At 44.3% G+C, this 16,136-nt stretch overlaps 1 protein-coding gene across 5 annotated transcripts in view; it reads right to left on the bottom strand.

The window, feature by feature from the left end:
* ptpn22 (protein tyrosine phosphatase non-receptor type 22) overlaps positions 1 to 16,136 on the bottom strand; it is a 32,686-nt gene that overhangs the window by 4,315 nt on the left and 12,235 nt on the right. For 4 of the 5 annotated variants that reach the window (XR_006759294.1, XM_045696257.1, XM_014146799.2 and 1 more), the window contains exons 8-14: positions 14,449 to 14,591; positions 9,908 to 9,974; positions 9,651 to 9,728; positions 6,657 to 6,797; positions 6,253 to 6,380; positions 5,285 to 6,051; positions 99 to 182 (exon numbers count right to left, since the gene is read on the bottom strand). Coding sequence is in view for 4 of the 5 variants with exons in the window: in XM_045696257.1 (XP_045552213.1) it covers positions 99 to 182; positions 5,285 to 6,051; positions 6,253 to 6,380; positions 6,657 to 6,797; positions 9,651 to 9,728; positions 9,908 to 9,974; positions 14,449 to 14,591 (1,408 nt within the window). In the remaining variant the exon portion in view is untranslated. The remainder of the gene's footprint in view (positions 1 to 98; positions 183 to 5,284; positions 6,052 to 6,252; positions 6,381 to 6,656; positions 6,798 to 9,650; positions 9,729 to 9,907; positions 9,975 to 14,448; positions 14,592 to 16,136) is intronic. The other variant, XM_014146800.2, reaches the window with a different exon arrangement.

Genomic DNA, 16,136 nt, shown 5'->3' with positions numbered 1-16,136 from the left:
GGGAGAAAATAAGGTAGAGAAAATGTTTTATATTTGAATCCTTATGAAGAAGAGCTTATGAAGAGTATTATGAGTGCCTTCAAAGGCCCTCCACTCACCGTTCCCCCTGAGGGCTTCAGTTGCAGCATTAGGAGGGAGGATGACCTCTAACCTCTCAGGTTTAGAGATGTTATCAGGACGCTCTAAAGGGCACAGAAAGAGATTTATATATATACACAGTACCTTAGGAAAGTACTCAGACCCCTTGACTTTTTCTACATTTTGTTACGTTACAGCCTTATTCTAACATGGATTAAATAAATAATAATCCTCAGCAATTTACTCACAATACCTCATAATGACAAAGCCAGAAAAACAGAAATACCTTATTTACATAAGTATTCAGACCTTTTGCTATGAGGCCCGCTTGGAGTTTGGCAAAAGGCACCTAAAGACTCTCCGACCATGAGAAACAAGATTCTCTGGTCTGATGAAACCAAGATTGAACTCATTGGCCTGAATGGCAAGCAGGACTTTTTGGAGGAAACCAAATGGTGAAGCATGTTGATGGCAGCATCATGCTGTGGGGATGTTTTTCAGCGGCAGGGACTGGGAGACTAGTAAGGATTGAGGCAAAGATGAACGGAGCAAAGTACAAAGAGATCCTTGATGAAAACCTGCTCCAGAGTGCTCAGGACCTCAGACTGGGGAAAAGATTCACCTTCCCACAGGACAACAACCCTAAGCACACAGCCAAGACAAAGCAGGAGTGGCTTCTGGACAATTTCTAAAATCAGTTTTTGCTTTGTCATTATGGGGTATTGTGTGTAGATTGATGAGGAAAAAAACAAATTACATCTATTTTAGAATAGATAAATGTGGAAAAAGGCAAGGTGTCTGAATACTTTCCGAAGGCACTGAATTTCCCTCCAAATACACCTCTGCTGTTTTCAACAAAGATCTCAGCGATCACTGCCTCGTTGCCTGCATCCGTAATGGGTCTGCGGTCAAACAACCACCCCTCATCACTGTCAAACGCTCCCTAAAACACTTCAGTGAGCAGGCATTTCTAATCGACCTGGCCCAGGTATTCTGGAAGGATATTGACCTCATCCCGTCAGTAGAGGATGCCTGGTCATTCTTTAAAAGTTCCTTCCTCACCATCTTAAATAAACATGCCCCTTCCAAAAAATGTAGAACCAGGAACAGATATAGCCCTTGGTTCTCTCGAGACCTGACTGCCCTTGACCAGCACAAAACATCCTGTGGCGTTCTGCATTAGCATCGAATAGCCCCTGTGACAATCAACGTTTCAGGGAAGTTAGGAACCAATATACACAGGCAGTTAGGAAAGCTAAGGCTAGCTTTTTCAAGCCGAAATTTGCATCCTGTATTACAAAATGAAAAAAGTTCTAGGACACTGTAAAGTCCATGGAGAATAAGATCACCTCCTCCCAGCTGCCCACTGCACTGAGGCTAGGTAACACTGTCACCACCGATAAATCCACTGTAAATGAGAATTTAAATAAGCATTTTTCTACGACTGGCCATGCTTTCCACCTGGCTACCCATACCCCGGTCAACAGCCCTGCACTCCCCATAGCAACTCGCCCAAGCCTCCCCATTTCTCCTTCACCCAAATCCAGATAGCTGATGTTCTGAAAGCGCTGCAAAATCTGGACCCCTACAAATCAGCTGGGCTAGACAATCTGGACGTTCTCTTTCTAAAATGATATGCCAAAATTGTTGCAACCCCTATCACCAGCCTGTTCAACCTCTCTTTCGTATCGTCTGAGATTCCCAAAGATTGGAAAGCTGCCGCGGTCATCCCCCTCTTCAAAGTGGGAGACACTCTAGACCCAAACTGCTACAGACCTATATCTATCCTACCCTGCTTTTCTAAGGTCTTCGAAAGCCAAGTTAACAAACAGATCACCGACCATTTCGAATCCCACCGTACCTTCTCCGCTATGCAATCTGGTTTCAGAGCTGGTCATGGGTGCACTTCAGCCACGCTCAAGGTCCTAAACGACATCATAACCGCCATCGATAAGAGACATTACTGTGCAGCCGTCTTCATCGACCTGGCCAAGGCTTTCGACTTTCGTCAATCACCACATTCTTATTGGCAGACTCAACAGCCTTGGTTTCTCTTTTCTGATAGAGTTCAGTGTGTCAAATCGGAGGGCCTGTTGTCCAGACCTCTGGCAGTGTCTATGGGGTGCCACAGGGTTCAATTCTCGGGCTGACTCTCATCAATGATGTCGCTCTTGCTACTGGTGATTCTCTGATCCACCTCTACACAGACGACACCATTCTGTATACTTCCTGCCCTTCTTTGGACACTGTGTTAACTAACCTCCAGACGAGCTTCAATGCCATACAACTCTCCTTCCATGGCCTCCAACTGCTCTTAAATGCAAGTAAAACTAAATGCATGCTATTCAACCGATCATTGCCCGCACCTGCCCACCCGTCCAGCATGACTACTCTGGACGGTTCTGACTTAGAATATGTGGACAACTACAAATACCTAGGTGTCTGGTTAGACTGTAAACTCTCCTTCCAGACTCACATTAAGCATCTCCAATCCAAAATTAAATCTAGAATCGGCTTCCTATTTCGCAAAACAAAGCATCCTTCACTCATGCTGCCAAACATACCCTCGTAAAACTGACCATTCTACCAATCCTCGACTTCTGCGATGTCATTTATAAAATAGCCTCCAACACTGTACTCAACAAATTGGATGCAGTCTATCACAGTGCCATCTGTTTTGTCGCCAAAGCCCCATATACTACCCACCACTGCAACCTGTATGCTCTCGTTGATTGGCCCTCGCTACATATTCGTCGCCAAACCCACTGGATCCAGGTCATCTATAAGTCTTTGCTAGGTAAAGCCCCGCCTTATCTCAGCTCACTGGTCACCATAGCAACACCCACCAGTTGCACGCGCTCCAGCAGGTATATTTCACTGGTCATCCCCAAAGCAAACTTTTCCTTTGGCCGCCTTTCCTTCCAGTTCTCTGCTGCCATTGACTGGAACGAACTGCAAAAATCACTGAAGCTGGAGACTCATATCTCCCTCAATAGCTTTAAGCACCAGCTGTCAGAGCAGCTCACAGATCACTGCACATGTACATAGCCCATCTGTAAACAGCCCATCCAACTACCTCATCCCCATACTGTATTTATTTATTTATCTTGCTCCTTTGCACCCCAGTATCTCTACTTGCAGTCGTCTTCTGCACATCTACCATTCCAGTGATTAATTGCTATATTGTAATTACTTCGCCACCATGGCCTATTTATTGCCTTACCTCCCTTATCTTACCTCATTTGCACACATTGTATATAGACTTTTTTTCTTTTTTCTACTGTATTATTGACTGTATGTTTGTTTATTCCATGTGTAACTCTGTGTTGTTGTATGTGTCAATCTGCTGTGCTTTATCTTGGCCAGGTCGCAGTTGTAAATGAGAACTTGTTCTCAACTAGCCTACCTGGTTAAATAAAGGTGAAATTAATATATATCTACAGTACCAGTCAAAACTTTGGACATACCTAGTCATTCAAGGTTGTTTCTTTTTTTATGATCTTCTACATTCTAGAAAAATAGTGAAGACATCAAAACTCTGAAATAACACATGGAATCATTAAGTAACCAAAAAACAAAACAAAATTATATTATATATTTGAGATTCTTCAAAGTAGCCACCGTTTGCCTTGATGACACACTCTTGGCATTCTCTTTTCCTTCACACTGCAGTCCAACTCATCACAAACCATCTCAATTGGGTTGAGGTCGGGTGATTGTGGAGGCCAGGTCATCTGATGCAGCACTCCATCACTATCCTTCTTGGTCAAATAGCCCTTACACAGCCTGGAGGTGTGTTGGGTCATTGTGCTGTTGAAAAACAAATGATAGTCCCACTAAGCCCAAAACAAATGGGAGGGTGTATCGCTGCAGAATGCTGTGGCAGTCATGCTGGTTAAGTGTGCCTTGAATTCTAAATAAATCACAGACAGTGTCACCAGCAAAGCACCCCCACACCATCACACCTCCTCCTCCATGCTTCACGGTGGAAAACACACATGCAGAAATAATCTGTTCACCTACTCTGCTTCTCACAAAGAAACGGCGGTTGGAACCAAAACTCAAATTTGACTCATCAAACCAAAGGACAGATTTCTACCGGTCTAATGTCCATTGCTTGTGTTTCTTGGCCCAAGCAAGTCTCTTCTTCTTAATGATGTCCTTTAGTAGTGGTTTCTTCGCAGAAATTCGACCATGAAGTCCTGATTCACGCAGTCTCCTCTGAACAGTTGATTTTGATGTGTCTGTTACTTGAACTATGTGAAGCATTTATTTGGGCTGCAATTTCTGAGGCTGGTAACTCTAACAAACTTATCCCCTGCAGCAGAGGTAACTCTGGGTCTTCCTTTCCTGTGGCGGTCCTCATGAGAGCCTGTTTCATCATAGCGCTTGATGGTTTTTGCGAGTGCACTTGAAGAAACTTTCAAAATTCTTGACTGACCTTCATGTCTTAAAGTAAGGATGGACTGTTGTTTCACTTTGCTTATTTGAGCTGTTCATGCCATAATATGAACTTGGTCTTTTACCAAATAGGGCTGCCTTCTGTATACCACCCCTACCTTGTCACAAAACAACTAATAGGCTCAAACGCATTAAGGAAAGAAATTCCACAAATTAAGTTTTAACTTGGCACACCTGTTAATTGAAATGCATTCCAGGTGACTACCTCACCTGGAATGCACCCGAGTGGCGCAGCGGTCTAAGGCACTGCATCACAGTGCAAGAGGCATCACTACAGTCCCTGGTTTGAATACAGGCTGTATCACATCCGGCTGTGATTGGGAGTCCCATAGGGCAGCGCACAATTGGCCCAGCATCGTCCAGGTTTGGCCGGGGTAGGCCGTCATCGTAAATACGATTTTGTTCTTAAGCGACTTGCCTAGTTAAATAAAGGTTAAATAAAAATAAAAAATGAAATGAAATGAAGCTGGTTGAGAGAATGCCGAGAGAATGTCAAGAGTGTGCAAAGCTGTCATCAAAGCAAAGGGTGGCTCCTTTGAAGAATCTCAAATATAAAATATATTTTCATTTGTGGTGTCCAAACTTTTGACTCGTACATATATATATATATATATATATATATATATATATATATATATATATATATATATATATATATATATAGCCATAGCTTATATAGCCAACTAAGCACTCTCAAATTCTTCATTGATCTAAAAGATTAAGCATACAGCAACACAACATTCACCTGTTCCAGCAGCCAGTACATATGATTCAGGGGTTCTCTCAGGTAATGGAGGTGGACTGTCTTCATCCGAGAAAGCTACAAGCGCACCTGGGGCAGCGTTTGTGATGACAAGGGCTGACAGTTCCATCGACTGGTCGTTAAGAGTCATACTTGAACCATTGAAACAGGGGTTCTCTGTCAACTTGCTCAGTGGAGCCAGCTCCTCCTCATTATCAGCCCCTCTGGGAGCCTCAGCAGCCAGGGGTGAGGTCATTGAAGAGTCAGGTAAAAAGTAGAGGTCCTCCACAGTGAGACAGAGGGGGTTGGAGATGGAAACCGCAGAGAGCACTGGTGGTACCAGTCGGGTGATCTCTCCATCACTCTCCACCTTCTTTTGCTCCATGGCTCTCTGACAGACTTCCTGAGTCCTGAGTGCCTGAGAGGTTATGATGGGGATGCTGAGACTGGGCTCTTGTCTCAGGTCCTGGCTGGTGGGCAATGTATCGGGCTTTGTCGGTAGTAGGTATGGTGGTCTCTGGTTCATGGGCATGCTATTAGTCTGTGTCTGTAGGGGTTGTGGTTTCTGGTTAATAGTCTGTGTTGGTAGGGAGTCTGGTCTCTGCTGTTCCCTCTGCCTGTCCCTGGCTCTCAGGTCATTGAGGATGACTGAGGGGGAGCACGTAGCCGCGTCAGACAGTGGGTCACCATCATGCACCGCTGCTGAGGCAGAGAAGGCCACTGGTAAGACGTGATTTGATATCCTATCAGGCTCCTCCCTATCTGGGTGCCTGCAACACAATATGAGTTATTTAGCCATTTTATTGAAGAGGCCAGTGGAGGCATTTCTCTCTCTGTGTGAGAAAGTGTATTGGTTATTATGACATATTTTTCTATAGAGATATGCATCAAGGTTTGAAGCAACGCACCGTGAAAAAAGCTTTCATTGTCAGATCTATGGTTGATGGGGAAAAGCCTTTACTGTTCTGTACCTGTGCTCTGTCTGTGGTTCTATTTGATGCTGTGGCTCAGGTTCTGGTTCCTGTTCAGTTTCAGACGCCTCGCTGAGGTCAGAGAGCTCACTGTCACTGGCTGTAGGGGGTGAGGGGGCCGCTGGCACCTAAACAGTTCAACAGAATCACACGCTTAGTCATTCACCCTCTGAGAAAGTATTTACATACGACACAGATCACTGGCCTTAGTTTATGTGCCTGTGTTGCTCTATTCTAGTGCCTGTTGCTACCACATCACCAAACAGCCAGTGGTTCCCCTAGCCAGAGTCTCTGTGTGTGTTTGAGATTACACAACAGTCGCACTGCGCAAAATCATTGATCTACAAATCACCTTGCATCCCAAATAACTTCTCATTATGTGATCAATATTAGTGATTCTGCACCTCATCTTGATATAACTGTTCCCCGTCAAAACATGCTGTCTGTCTCACCACCTCTGTGCAGGAAGGCTGTGCTGGTGCCATGGACTGCAGATACTTCTCAAACAGGAACTTAATGGTTCTGTACACCAGCTCGTACTGTTCCTGTAGTCACACACAAAACCAGTTATTTTAGTGTTAGATCCCATATCAGTTGCCCTGGCCTGTTGCAAGAGAACTGTCCTGCAATCCAGGAAATGTAAAATGTGTAGTGTATTTGAGACTTAATAAAGGCTTCTGAAGTTTGGAGTTGCCACCTTAAAATGTCAGAATTGATTGGTGCTAGACGATGGTAAGATACAGCTTTGTGATAAAAATGTCTCAGGTAGAGGCCTGTCACACAGTGTGTATGTACTGTATGTACTGTACAAAACATTAGGAACACCTGCTCTTTCCATGAGAGACTGACCAGATGAATCCAGGTGAAAGCTATAATCTCTATAATCCCACCTCAATGTCAACTCAATCAGTGTAGATGAAGTGGAGGAGACAGTCTCAAAAACCACTACTAAAGGACACCAATAAGAAGAAGAGACTTGCTTGGGACAATAAACACGAGCAATGGACATTAGACCAGTGGAAATCTGTCTGATGAGTCAAATTTGAGATTTTTGGTTCCAACCAACTTGTCTTTGTGAAACACAGAGTAGGTGAACAGATGATCTCTGCATGTGTGCTTCCCACCATGAAGCATGGAGGAGGTGGTGTGATGGTGTGGGGGTGCATTGCTGGTGACACTGTCTGTGATTTATTTAGAATTCAAGGCACACTTAACCAGCATGACTACCACAGCATTCTGCAGCGATACGACATCCCATCTGGTTTGCCCTTAGTGGGACTATCATTTGTTTTTCAACAGCACAATGACCCAACACACCTCCAAGCTGTGTAAGGACTATTTGACCAAGAAGGATAGTGATGGAGTGCTACATCAGATAACTTGGCCTCCACAATCACCCGACCTCAACCCAAATGATAGGGTTTGGGATGAGTTGGCCTGCAGAGTGAAGGAAAAGCAGTGCAACAAGTGCTCAGCTGGTTGAGAGAATGCCAAGAGTGTGCAAAGCTGTCATCAAGACAAAGGGTGGAGAATCTCATTTAACACTTTTATGGTTACTACATGATTCCATATGTATTATTTCATAGGTTTAACGTCTTCATTATTATTCTACAATGTAGAAAATAGTAAAAAAAATAAAGAAAAACCCTTGAATGAGTAGGTGTGTCCAAATGTTTTACTGGTACTGTAAGTATTCACACCGTTTTGCTATGACACTGATGAGTTCTAAACTTTAAATATTGTTAACTATCATGTATCCTATTTAAATACTGAGTGCCATAGTCTAGTTTGTACACCAGAAGTTAATAGTTATCTGTAGGGGGAATGTATTGAGTAAAGGAAGGGCAATCACATGTGGCAGCCACTGATAAGGGTGGATAGATGTGGTTTAGTGAGGAAGGGGGCCAAGGTCAGGTCAGGTCACATTAAGGGAGAAGGAACCGTTTATGGCCGACATCACTTAATTTCCTGCCTAGCAATAAAGATGTAATGTTTAGAGAGAAGGAGGACATCACCCAAATTTGGGTATATATACTACCGCTGGTGGAAATATGTCTTATGCAGCTGTATGACCCAATGGGTGAATAAACTTGGTTTAAGCTTTACTAATCGTCCGTGAGTTTTACTAGGTTAATTTAGACCCTAACAACACTAAATTACGTTCATGTGCATCCAATTTCCTTTTGTCATCACCAAAACTTGTTTGGACATGATTTAGAAAGTAACACACCTGTCTATATAAGGTCCCACAGTTGACAGTGCATGTCAAAGCAGAAACTATACCATGAAGTCCAAGGAACTGTTTGTTGATCTCCGAGAATTGTGATGAGGTATATATCTGGGGAATGGTATAAAACTGTTTCTAGGGTGTTGAAAGCTTCCAAGAGCACAGTGGTCTCCATCATTGGGAAATTGAAAAAATATGGAACTACCCAGACTATGCCTATATTTGTCTGTCCGACCAAACGAAGCAACCGGGAAAGTAGGACCTTGGTCAGGGAGGTGACCAAGAACCCAATGACTACTCTGACAGAACTACAGAGTTCCTTGGCTGAGATGGGAGAACCTGCCAGAAGGACAAGTCTCTACAGCACTTTGCGCTTTATGGGAGAGTGGCCAGATGGAAGCCACTCAAGAGAAAAAGGCTCATGACAGCGTGCCTGAAGTTTGCAAAAAGGCATGTGAAAGACTGAGAGCATAAGGCATAAGATGCTGCGGTCTGATGAGACAAAAATGTAATTCTTTGGCCTGAATGCATAGCCCATCTAACACCATCTCTACCGTGAAGCATGGTGGTGGTAGCATCATGCTATGGGGATGCTTTTTAGCGGCAGGAACTTGGAGACTGGTAAGGATAGAGGGAACAATGAATGGAACCAAATACAGGAAAATTCTTGATGAGAACCTGCTTCAGAGTGCAAACAACAGGACAATGACCCAAAGCATACAGCCAAAGCAACACTGGAATGACTTCAGAACAAGAATGTGAAAGTCCTTGAGTGGCCCAGCCAAAGCCCAGACTTGAATCTCATTGACAATCTGTGGAAAGAGTTGAAGATTGCTGTTCACCGCTGCTCCCCATCTAACTTGACAGAGCTTGAGGAAATTTGCAAGGAAGAATGTGAGAAAATCCCAAAATCCAGATGTGCAAAGCTGATACAGACATACCCAACATGACTCAAAGCTGTAATCACCGCCAAAGGTGCTTCTACAAAGTACTGACTCAGGGGTGTGAATACTTATGATTTAACCAAACATTTTTAAGACGTTTTCACTTTGTCATTATGGTGTATTGTGTGAAGATGTGTGAGAACATTTTTGATTTAATCCATTTTGAATTCAGGCTACAAAATGTGGAATAAATCAAGAGGCATGAATACTTTCTGAAGGCACTTTACCTTGGTCTGAACCACAGAAGGCCTCTGTGTTCGCATGTCCTGAACCAAGTCATAGATGCTGAAGTCTTCTTTGAGCCGCTGGAAAGAAACACAAAGGCACTCAATGACGATCAGTAAGGTGACTGTACATACATACAGTTACAGATACGGTAGCTTTTAGTAGAGCACAACATAGATACAGTAGTCTTTGGTCCTCTGCTCACACTCGGGTTCGGAGGAGATGGTACAGTACAGGGTAGGGCAGGTACAGTTCTCACCTGTGTTTTCACAAGGTTCCAGGTGTAGTCGATGGCACACAGTGCTCCTGTTCTTCCACAGCCAGCACTGCAGGGACAAACAGGTAGAACAGGGTCAACATAAAATACAGTACACTAATTAAGAAGAACAAACAATTACATTATAGAAATACAAACTCTCCTTTCACTTAGCATGCTCCTGGCCCACACTAAGAGACAGAGACTGTAATATATAGACACTATATATATATATACAAAATTATATATATCAAATTACTGGATTCAGCTATTTCAGCCACACCCATTGCTGACAGGTGTTCAAAATCGAGCATACAGCCATGTAATCTCCATAGGCATCCATTTCAATAAGCATTTTTCTACGGCTGGCCATGCTCTCCACCTGGCTACCTCTAACCCGGCCAACAGCTCTGCACCCCCTGCAGCAACTCGCCCAAGCCCCCCCCGATTTTCCTTCACCCAAATCCAGACAGCTGGACCCCTACAAATCAGCTGGGCTAGACAATCTGGACCCTCTCTTTCTAAAATGATCCGCAGAAATTGTTGCAACCCCTATTACTAGCATGTTCAACCTTTCTTCCGTATCGTCTGAGATCCCCAAAGATTGGAAAGCTGCTGTGGTCATCCCCCTCTTCAAAGGGGGAGACACTCTAGACCCAAACTGTTATATATCCATCCTGCCCTGCCTTTCTAAAATTTTCGATAGCCAAGTAAACAAACAGATCACCAACCATTTGAATCCCACCATATCTTCTCCACTATGCAATCCGGTTTCCGAGCTAGGTCATGGGTGCACCTCAACCACGCTCAAGGTCCTAAACGATATCATAACCGCCATCGATAAAAGACAGTACTGTGCAGCCGTCTTCATTGACCTGGCCAAGGCCTTCAACTCTGTCAATCACTGCATTCTTATCGGAAGACTCAATAGTCTTTCTTTCTCAAATGACTGCCTCGCCTGGTTCACCAACTACTTCTCAGATAGAGATCAGTGTGTCAAATCGGAGGGCCTGTTGTCCGGACCTCTGGCAGTCCCTATGGGGGTACCACAGGGTTCAATTCTCGGGCCGACTCTTTTATCTATATATATCAATGAAGTCACTCTTGCTGCTGGTGATTCCCTGATCCACCTCTATGCAGACGACACCATTCTGTATACATCTGGCCCTTCTTTGGACACTGTGTTAACAAACCTCTAAACGAGCTTCAATGCCATACAACTCTCCTTCCGTGGCCTCCAACTGCTTTTAAATGCTAGTAAAACTAAATGCATGCTCTTCAACCGATTGCTGCCCGCACCTTCCCGCCCGACTAGCATCACTACTCTGGACGGTTCTGACTTAGAATTTGTGGACAACTACAAATACCTAGGTGTCTGGTAAGACTGTAAACTCTTCTTCCAGACTCACATTAAGCATCTCCAATCCAAAATTAAATCTAGAAACGGCTTCCTATTTCGCAACAAAGCCTCCTTCACTCATGCTGCCAAACATACCCTCGTAAAACTGAGTATCCTACCGATCCTTGACTTTGGCGATGTCATTTACAAAATAGGCTCCAACACTCTACTCAGAAAACTGGATGTAGTCTATCACAGTGCCATCTGTTTTGTCACCAAAGCCCCATATACTACCCACCACTGCAACCTGTATGCTCTCGTTGATTGGCCCTCGCTACATATTCGTCGCCAAACCCACTGGATCCAGGTCATCTATAAGTCTTTGCTAGGTAAAGCCCGCCTTATCTCAGCTCACTGGTCACCATAGCAACACCCACCAGTTGCACGCGCTCCAGCAGGTATATTTCACTGGTCATCCCCAAAGCGAACTCTTCCTTTGGCCGCCTTTCCTTCCAGTTCTCTGCTGCCATTGACTGGAACGAATTGCAAAAATCACTGAAGCTGGAGACATATCTCCCTCTCTAACTTTAAACATCAGCTGTCAGAGCAGCTTACCGATCACTGTACCTGTACACAGCCAATCTGTAAATAGCACACCCAACTACCTCATCCCTATATTGTTATTTATCTTTTTGCTCTTTTGCACCCCAGTGCACATCATCATCTGCACATCTATCACTCCAGTGTTAATGCTAAATTGTAATTATTACACCTCTATGGCCTATTTATTGCCTTACCTCCCTAATCTTCTACATTTGCACACAATGTACATAGATTTTTCTATTGTGTTATTGACTGTATGTTTGTTTATGTGTAACTCTGTGTTGTTGTTTTTTGTCCCACTGCTTTGCTTTATCTTGGCCAGGTCGCAGTTGTAAATGAGAACTTGTTCTCAACTGGCCTACCTGGTTGAATAATGGTGAAACAAATGTTTATAAAAAATAATAGACAAAAATTCGCAGTAGAATGGCGTTACTAAAGAGCTCAGTGACTTTCAACGTGGCACCGTCATAGGATGCCACCTTTCCAACAAGTCCGTTCTTCAAATTGCTGCCCTGCTAGAGCTGCCCTGGTCAACTGTAAGTGCTGTTATTGTGAAGTGGAAACGTCTAAGAGAAACAACGACTCAGGTAGGCCGTACCAACTCACAGAATGGTTGCGACACTCACTATCGAGTTCCAAACTGCCTCTGGATGCAACGTCACCATGGCCGAGCAGCCACACACAAGCCTTTGATCACCATGCACAATGCCAAGCGTTGGCTGGAGTTGTGTAAAGCTTGCCGCAATTGGACTCTGGAGCAGTGGAAAAGCTTTCTCTGGAGTGATGAATCCCGCTTCTTCATCTGGCAGTCCGACAGACGAATCTGGGTATGGAAGATGCCAGGAGAACGCTACCTGCCCCAATGCATAGTGCCAACTGTAAAGTTTGGTGGAGAAGGAATAATGGTCTGGGGCTGTTTTTCATGGCTAGGTCCTTTAGTTCCAGTGAAGGGAAATCTTAACGCTACTGCATACAATGACATTCTAGATGATTCTGTACTTCCAACTTTGTGGCAACCGTTTGGGGAAGGTCCCTTTCCTGTTTCAGCATGACAATGCCCCCGTGCACAAAGCAAGGTCCATACAGATATGGTGTGTCGAGATCGGTGTGGAAGAACTTGATTGGTCTGCACAGAGCCCTGACCTCAACTCCAACGAAAACCTTTGGGATGAATTGACTCCGACTGCGAGCCAGGCCTAATCGGCCAACATCAGTGCCCGACCTCGCTAATGCTCTTGTGGCTGAATGGAAGCAAGTCCCCACAGCAATGTTTCAACATCTCGTGGAAAGCCTTTCCAGAAGAGTGGAGACTGTTATAGAAGCAAAGGGGGGACCAACTCTATATTAATGCCCATGATTTTGGAATGAGATGTCCGACAAGCAGGTGTCCATATACTTTTGGTCATGTAGTGTAGGTGACATGAGGGCAGCCCAGTCTCCCATGGAGAGTGAACTCTTTCCAAGGCAAACATGCCAGGAAGCAGATCTGTCACTTCATATTATGATACCTTCCTATCCTCACCCCCGACTCTGGGTTAAGTAACTGAGTAGAGAGGAGAGCATGGTTCTAGGGCATGGACATGCCTGATGCCTGTGACTGAACATTCCGTTCCTGGTGGTTCATCTATCTACTAGGAGTTGTGGGTATGTTGTGACGCGTTCTCTATACCACGCCTGGATGCCAACCTGTTACACAGACACTACTATTAACTGACTACTGAAGTGTTATGCCATCTGACTGGGGCTTACTTGAGTGGAAAAAATCTGTAGCAATTGGGCCTAAATTAGGATACTAAAGACTGCCTATTATAGCCTTATCATTCATATCGTGTGTTATGGCAAACTCCTTTTTCTGGAGTGTAGTGCAACATGACTCAAGCCTATGTCAAACATGCTGAGCAACTTTCAAAGAGGAGACCGCTGTCCACCGCTGAAATTTCCATGTGTAACACTGTGGTTGCAGTGTGGAAACAAGCAATGTTCTCTCTCTCGTCTTACTCATGAAAGACAGACAACTGAGTTGAAGGAGGACAGAGCTTAAAAACACAACCCTTTGAACATTCATCATCACTAAACTCTCAGATTACCCAAGGCCTTATAACAGGTTAGCGGTAACCATGGCGAGAGACAGTAAGAGAGAGGGGGAGATGTACAAGTGCTTGTTTGACAACCCACAGTGGTCTGTTGGCCACCCGCCCACACACTCTTCCTGTCTATGTGTCTAAGAGAAGGGGGAGGTGACTGAGCTTAAAGGGCTCTACAACAGGATGCCCACAATAATGTGTTCTATCCACAGATCAATCACTTTTTCATGAGATAGGACCCCACAGCATATGACTGCTTAGCATCAGCCACAAAGGAGACCTATAACTGTAGAACTATTTACCATGCTTTATTAACTCTCAGTTTCTAACAATGATTCAAACTTCAGGTTAACTGTGTACTGTGTTGGTGTAATTCAGGACTGATTCACTGTTGTGAGATAGTGGCTACTTGTGGTGGCTACTTGTGTGTGTGTGTGTGTGTGTGTGTGTGTGTGTGTGTGTGTGTGTGTGTGTGTGTGTGTGTGTGTGTGTTTGTAGTGGGAGCTTGGAGAGCTGACCTGCAGTGTATGCAGATGGGCACATCCCCATGGGCCTGGTAGGATCTCATCTCCTGCAGCAGCTCCAGGATGGGAGGGATGGTGTCAGGGACACCATGGTCGGGCCAGTTGATATAGTGCAGCTGTCTCAGGGTCCGGCACCACTTATGGAAACACCACAGAGTTCAATATTAAAACAGACAGACGGACACACCAGGAAACATGTGTACTCACGCTGACTTCCTGTTTACCCCTACCCCATGAAATCAACTCAAAGTTTATTGGTCGCGTACACAGTTTAGTAGATGTTATAGCGGGTGTGGCAAAATGCTTGTGTTAGCAGCTCCTAACATTGCAGTAAAATGTCAAACAAGTACACAAATGAATCAAAAACTAAAATCATCAATAAATCTCAGAACGATTACAATTAACAACCCAAGTAACACTTTATCAGTAATCCAAGTGCAATCTATGCGTGTATATAACGAAAAGATTATACTAACAATGATATGTGCAGCAGGAGATATATTAGAGTGAGCTATGTCAAGAATTCAGAATCTAAATATGCAGTGTGAATAAACAGTGCAACTAAAATGCAATGTACAGTAGTAGATATATTAGAATGAGCTATGTAAGGCCTCTGAGTCGGTCGTCAGTTGAACGGTGTTTCCTCCAACACATTGGTGCAGCTGGCTTCTGGGTTAAGCGGGTGGTTGTTAAGAAGCGTAGTTTGGTGGGTCATGTTTCAGAGGACACATGACTTGAGCTTTGCCTCTCCCGAGCCCGTTGGGGAGTTGCAGCAATGAGACAAGATCGTAATTGGATCACAATTGGATATCACGAAATTGGGGAGAAAAAGGGGGTAAAAGAAAAAAAAGGAAAAAAAAGAAGTGTCCAGCATTAAGAGTCTAAGGGCCTGAGCTGGGTTTCTAATAAGCTGACATACGGAATTGTTTTAAGATGGCCATACCAAGGATCATTTAGCTATTCAATTTAGAATTTTAGGACCCCTGTAGGTCTAAAAAAGAAATGCATAAAACATTTATTTTATGGAACATTGAATTTGGCCTTACTGCTATTAGCCCATGGAAATGAATTGATTGTCCAAAAATGACAAATAGGAAGTTTGTTTTGAAATCAAGACGCAGGCCTCCTTACTGTCCCTAGAATTTCTAAGCAAACAGCTGGAGGCAGGGCTTTACATTTGACATTTTAGTAATTTAGCAGACGCTCTTATCCAGAGCAACTTACAGTAGTGAATGCATACATTTCATACATTTTTTTCCTGTACTGGTCCCCCGTGGGAATCGAACCCACAACCCTGGCGTTGCAAACACCATGCTCTACCAACTGAGCCACACGGGACCACAGTGTGGCTCCTACAGAGCAACATTTTTATGGAATGGTCTGCCTATCCACGTGAGAGACGCAGACTCGGTCTCGACCTTTAAGTCTTTATTGAAGACTCATCTCTTCAGTAGGTCCTATGATAGTGTAGTCTGGCCCAGGAGTGTGAAGGTGAACGGAAAGGCACTGGAGCAACGAACTGCCTTTGCTGTCTCTGTCTGGCCGGTTCCCCTCTCTCCACTGGGATTCTCTGCCTCAAACCTAATTTCAGGGGCTGAGTCACTGGCTTACTGGTGCTCTTCCATGCCGTCCCTAGGAGGGGTGCGTCACTTGAGTGGGTTGAGTCACTGACGTGATCTTCC

Source organism: Salmo salar, chromosome ssa15 (genome assembly GCF_905237065.1).
Source record: "Salmo salar chromosome ssa15, Ssal_v3.1, whole genome shotgun sequence".
Taxonomy (NCBI): domain Eukaryota; kingdom Metazoa; phylum Chordata; class Actinopteri; order Salmoniformes; family Salmonidae; genus Salmo; species Salmo salar.
Note: the sequence above shows the minus strand (reverse complement) of the source record. Positions and strands in the feature narration are given on the sequence as shown.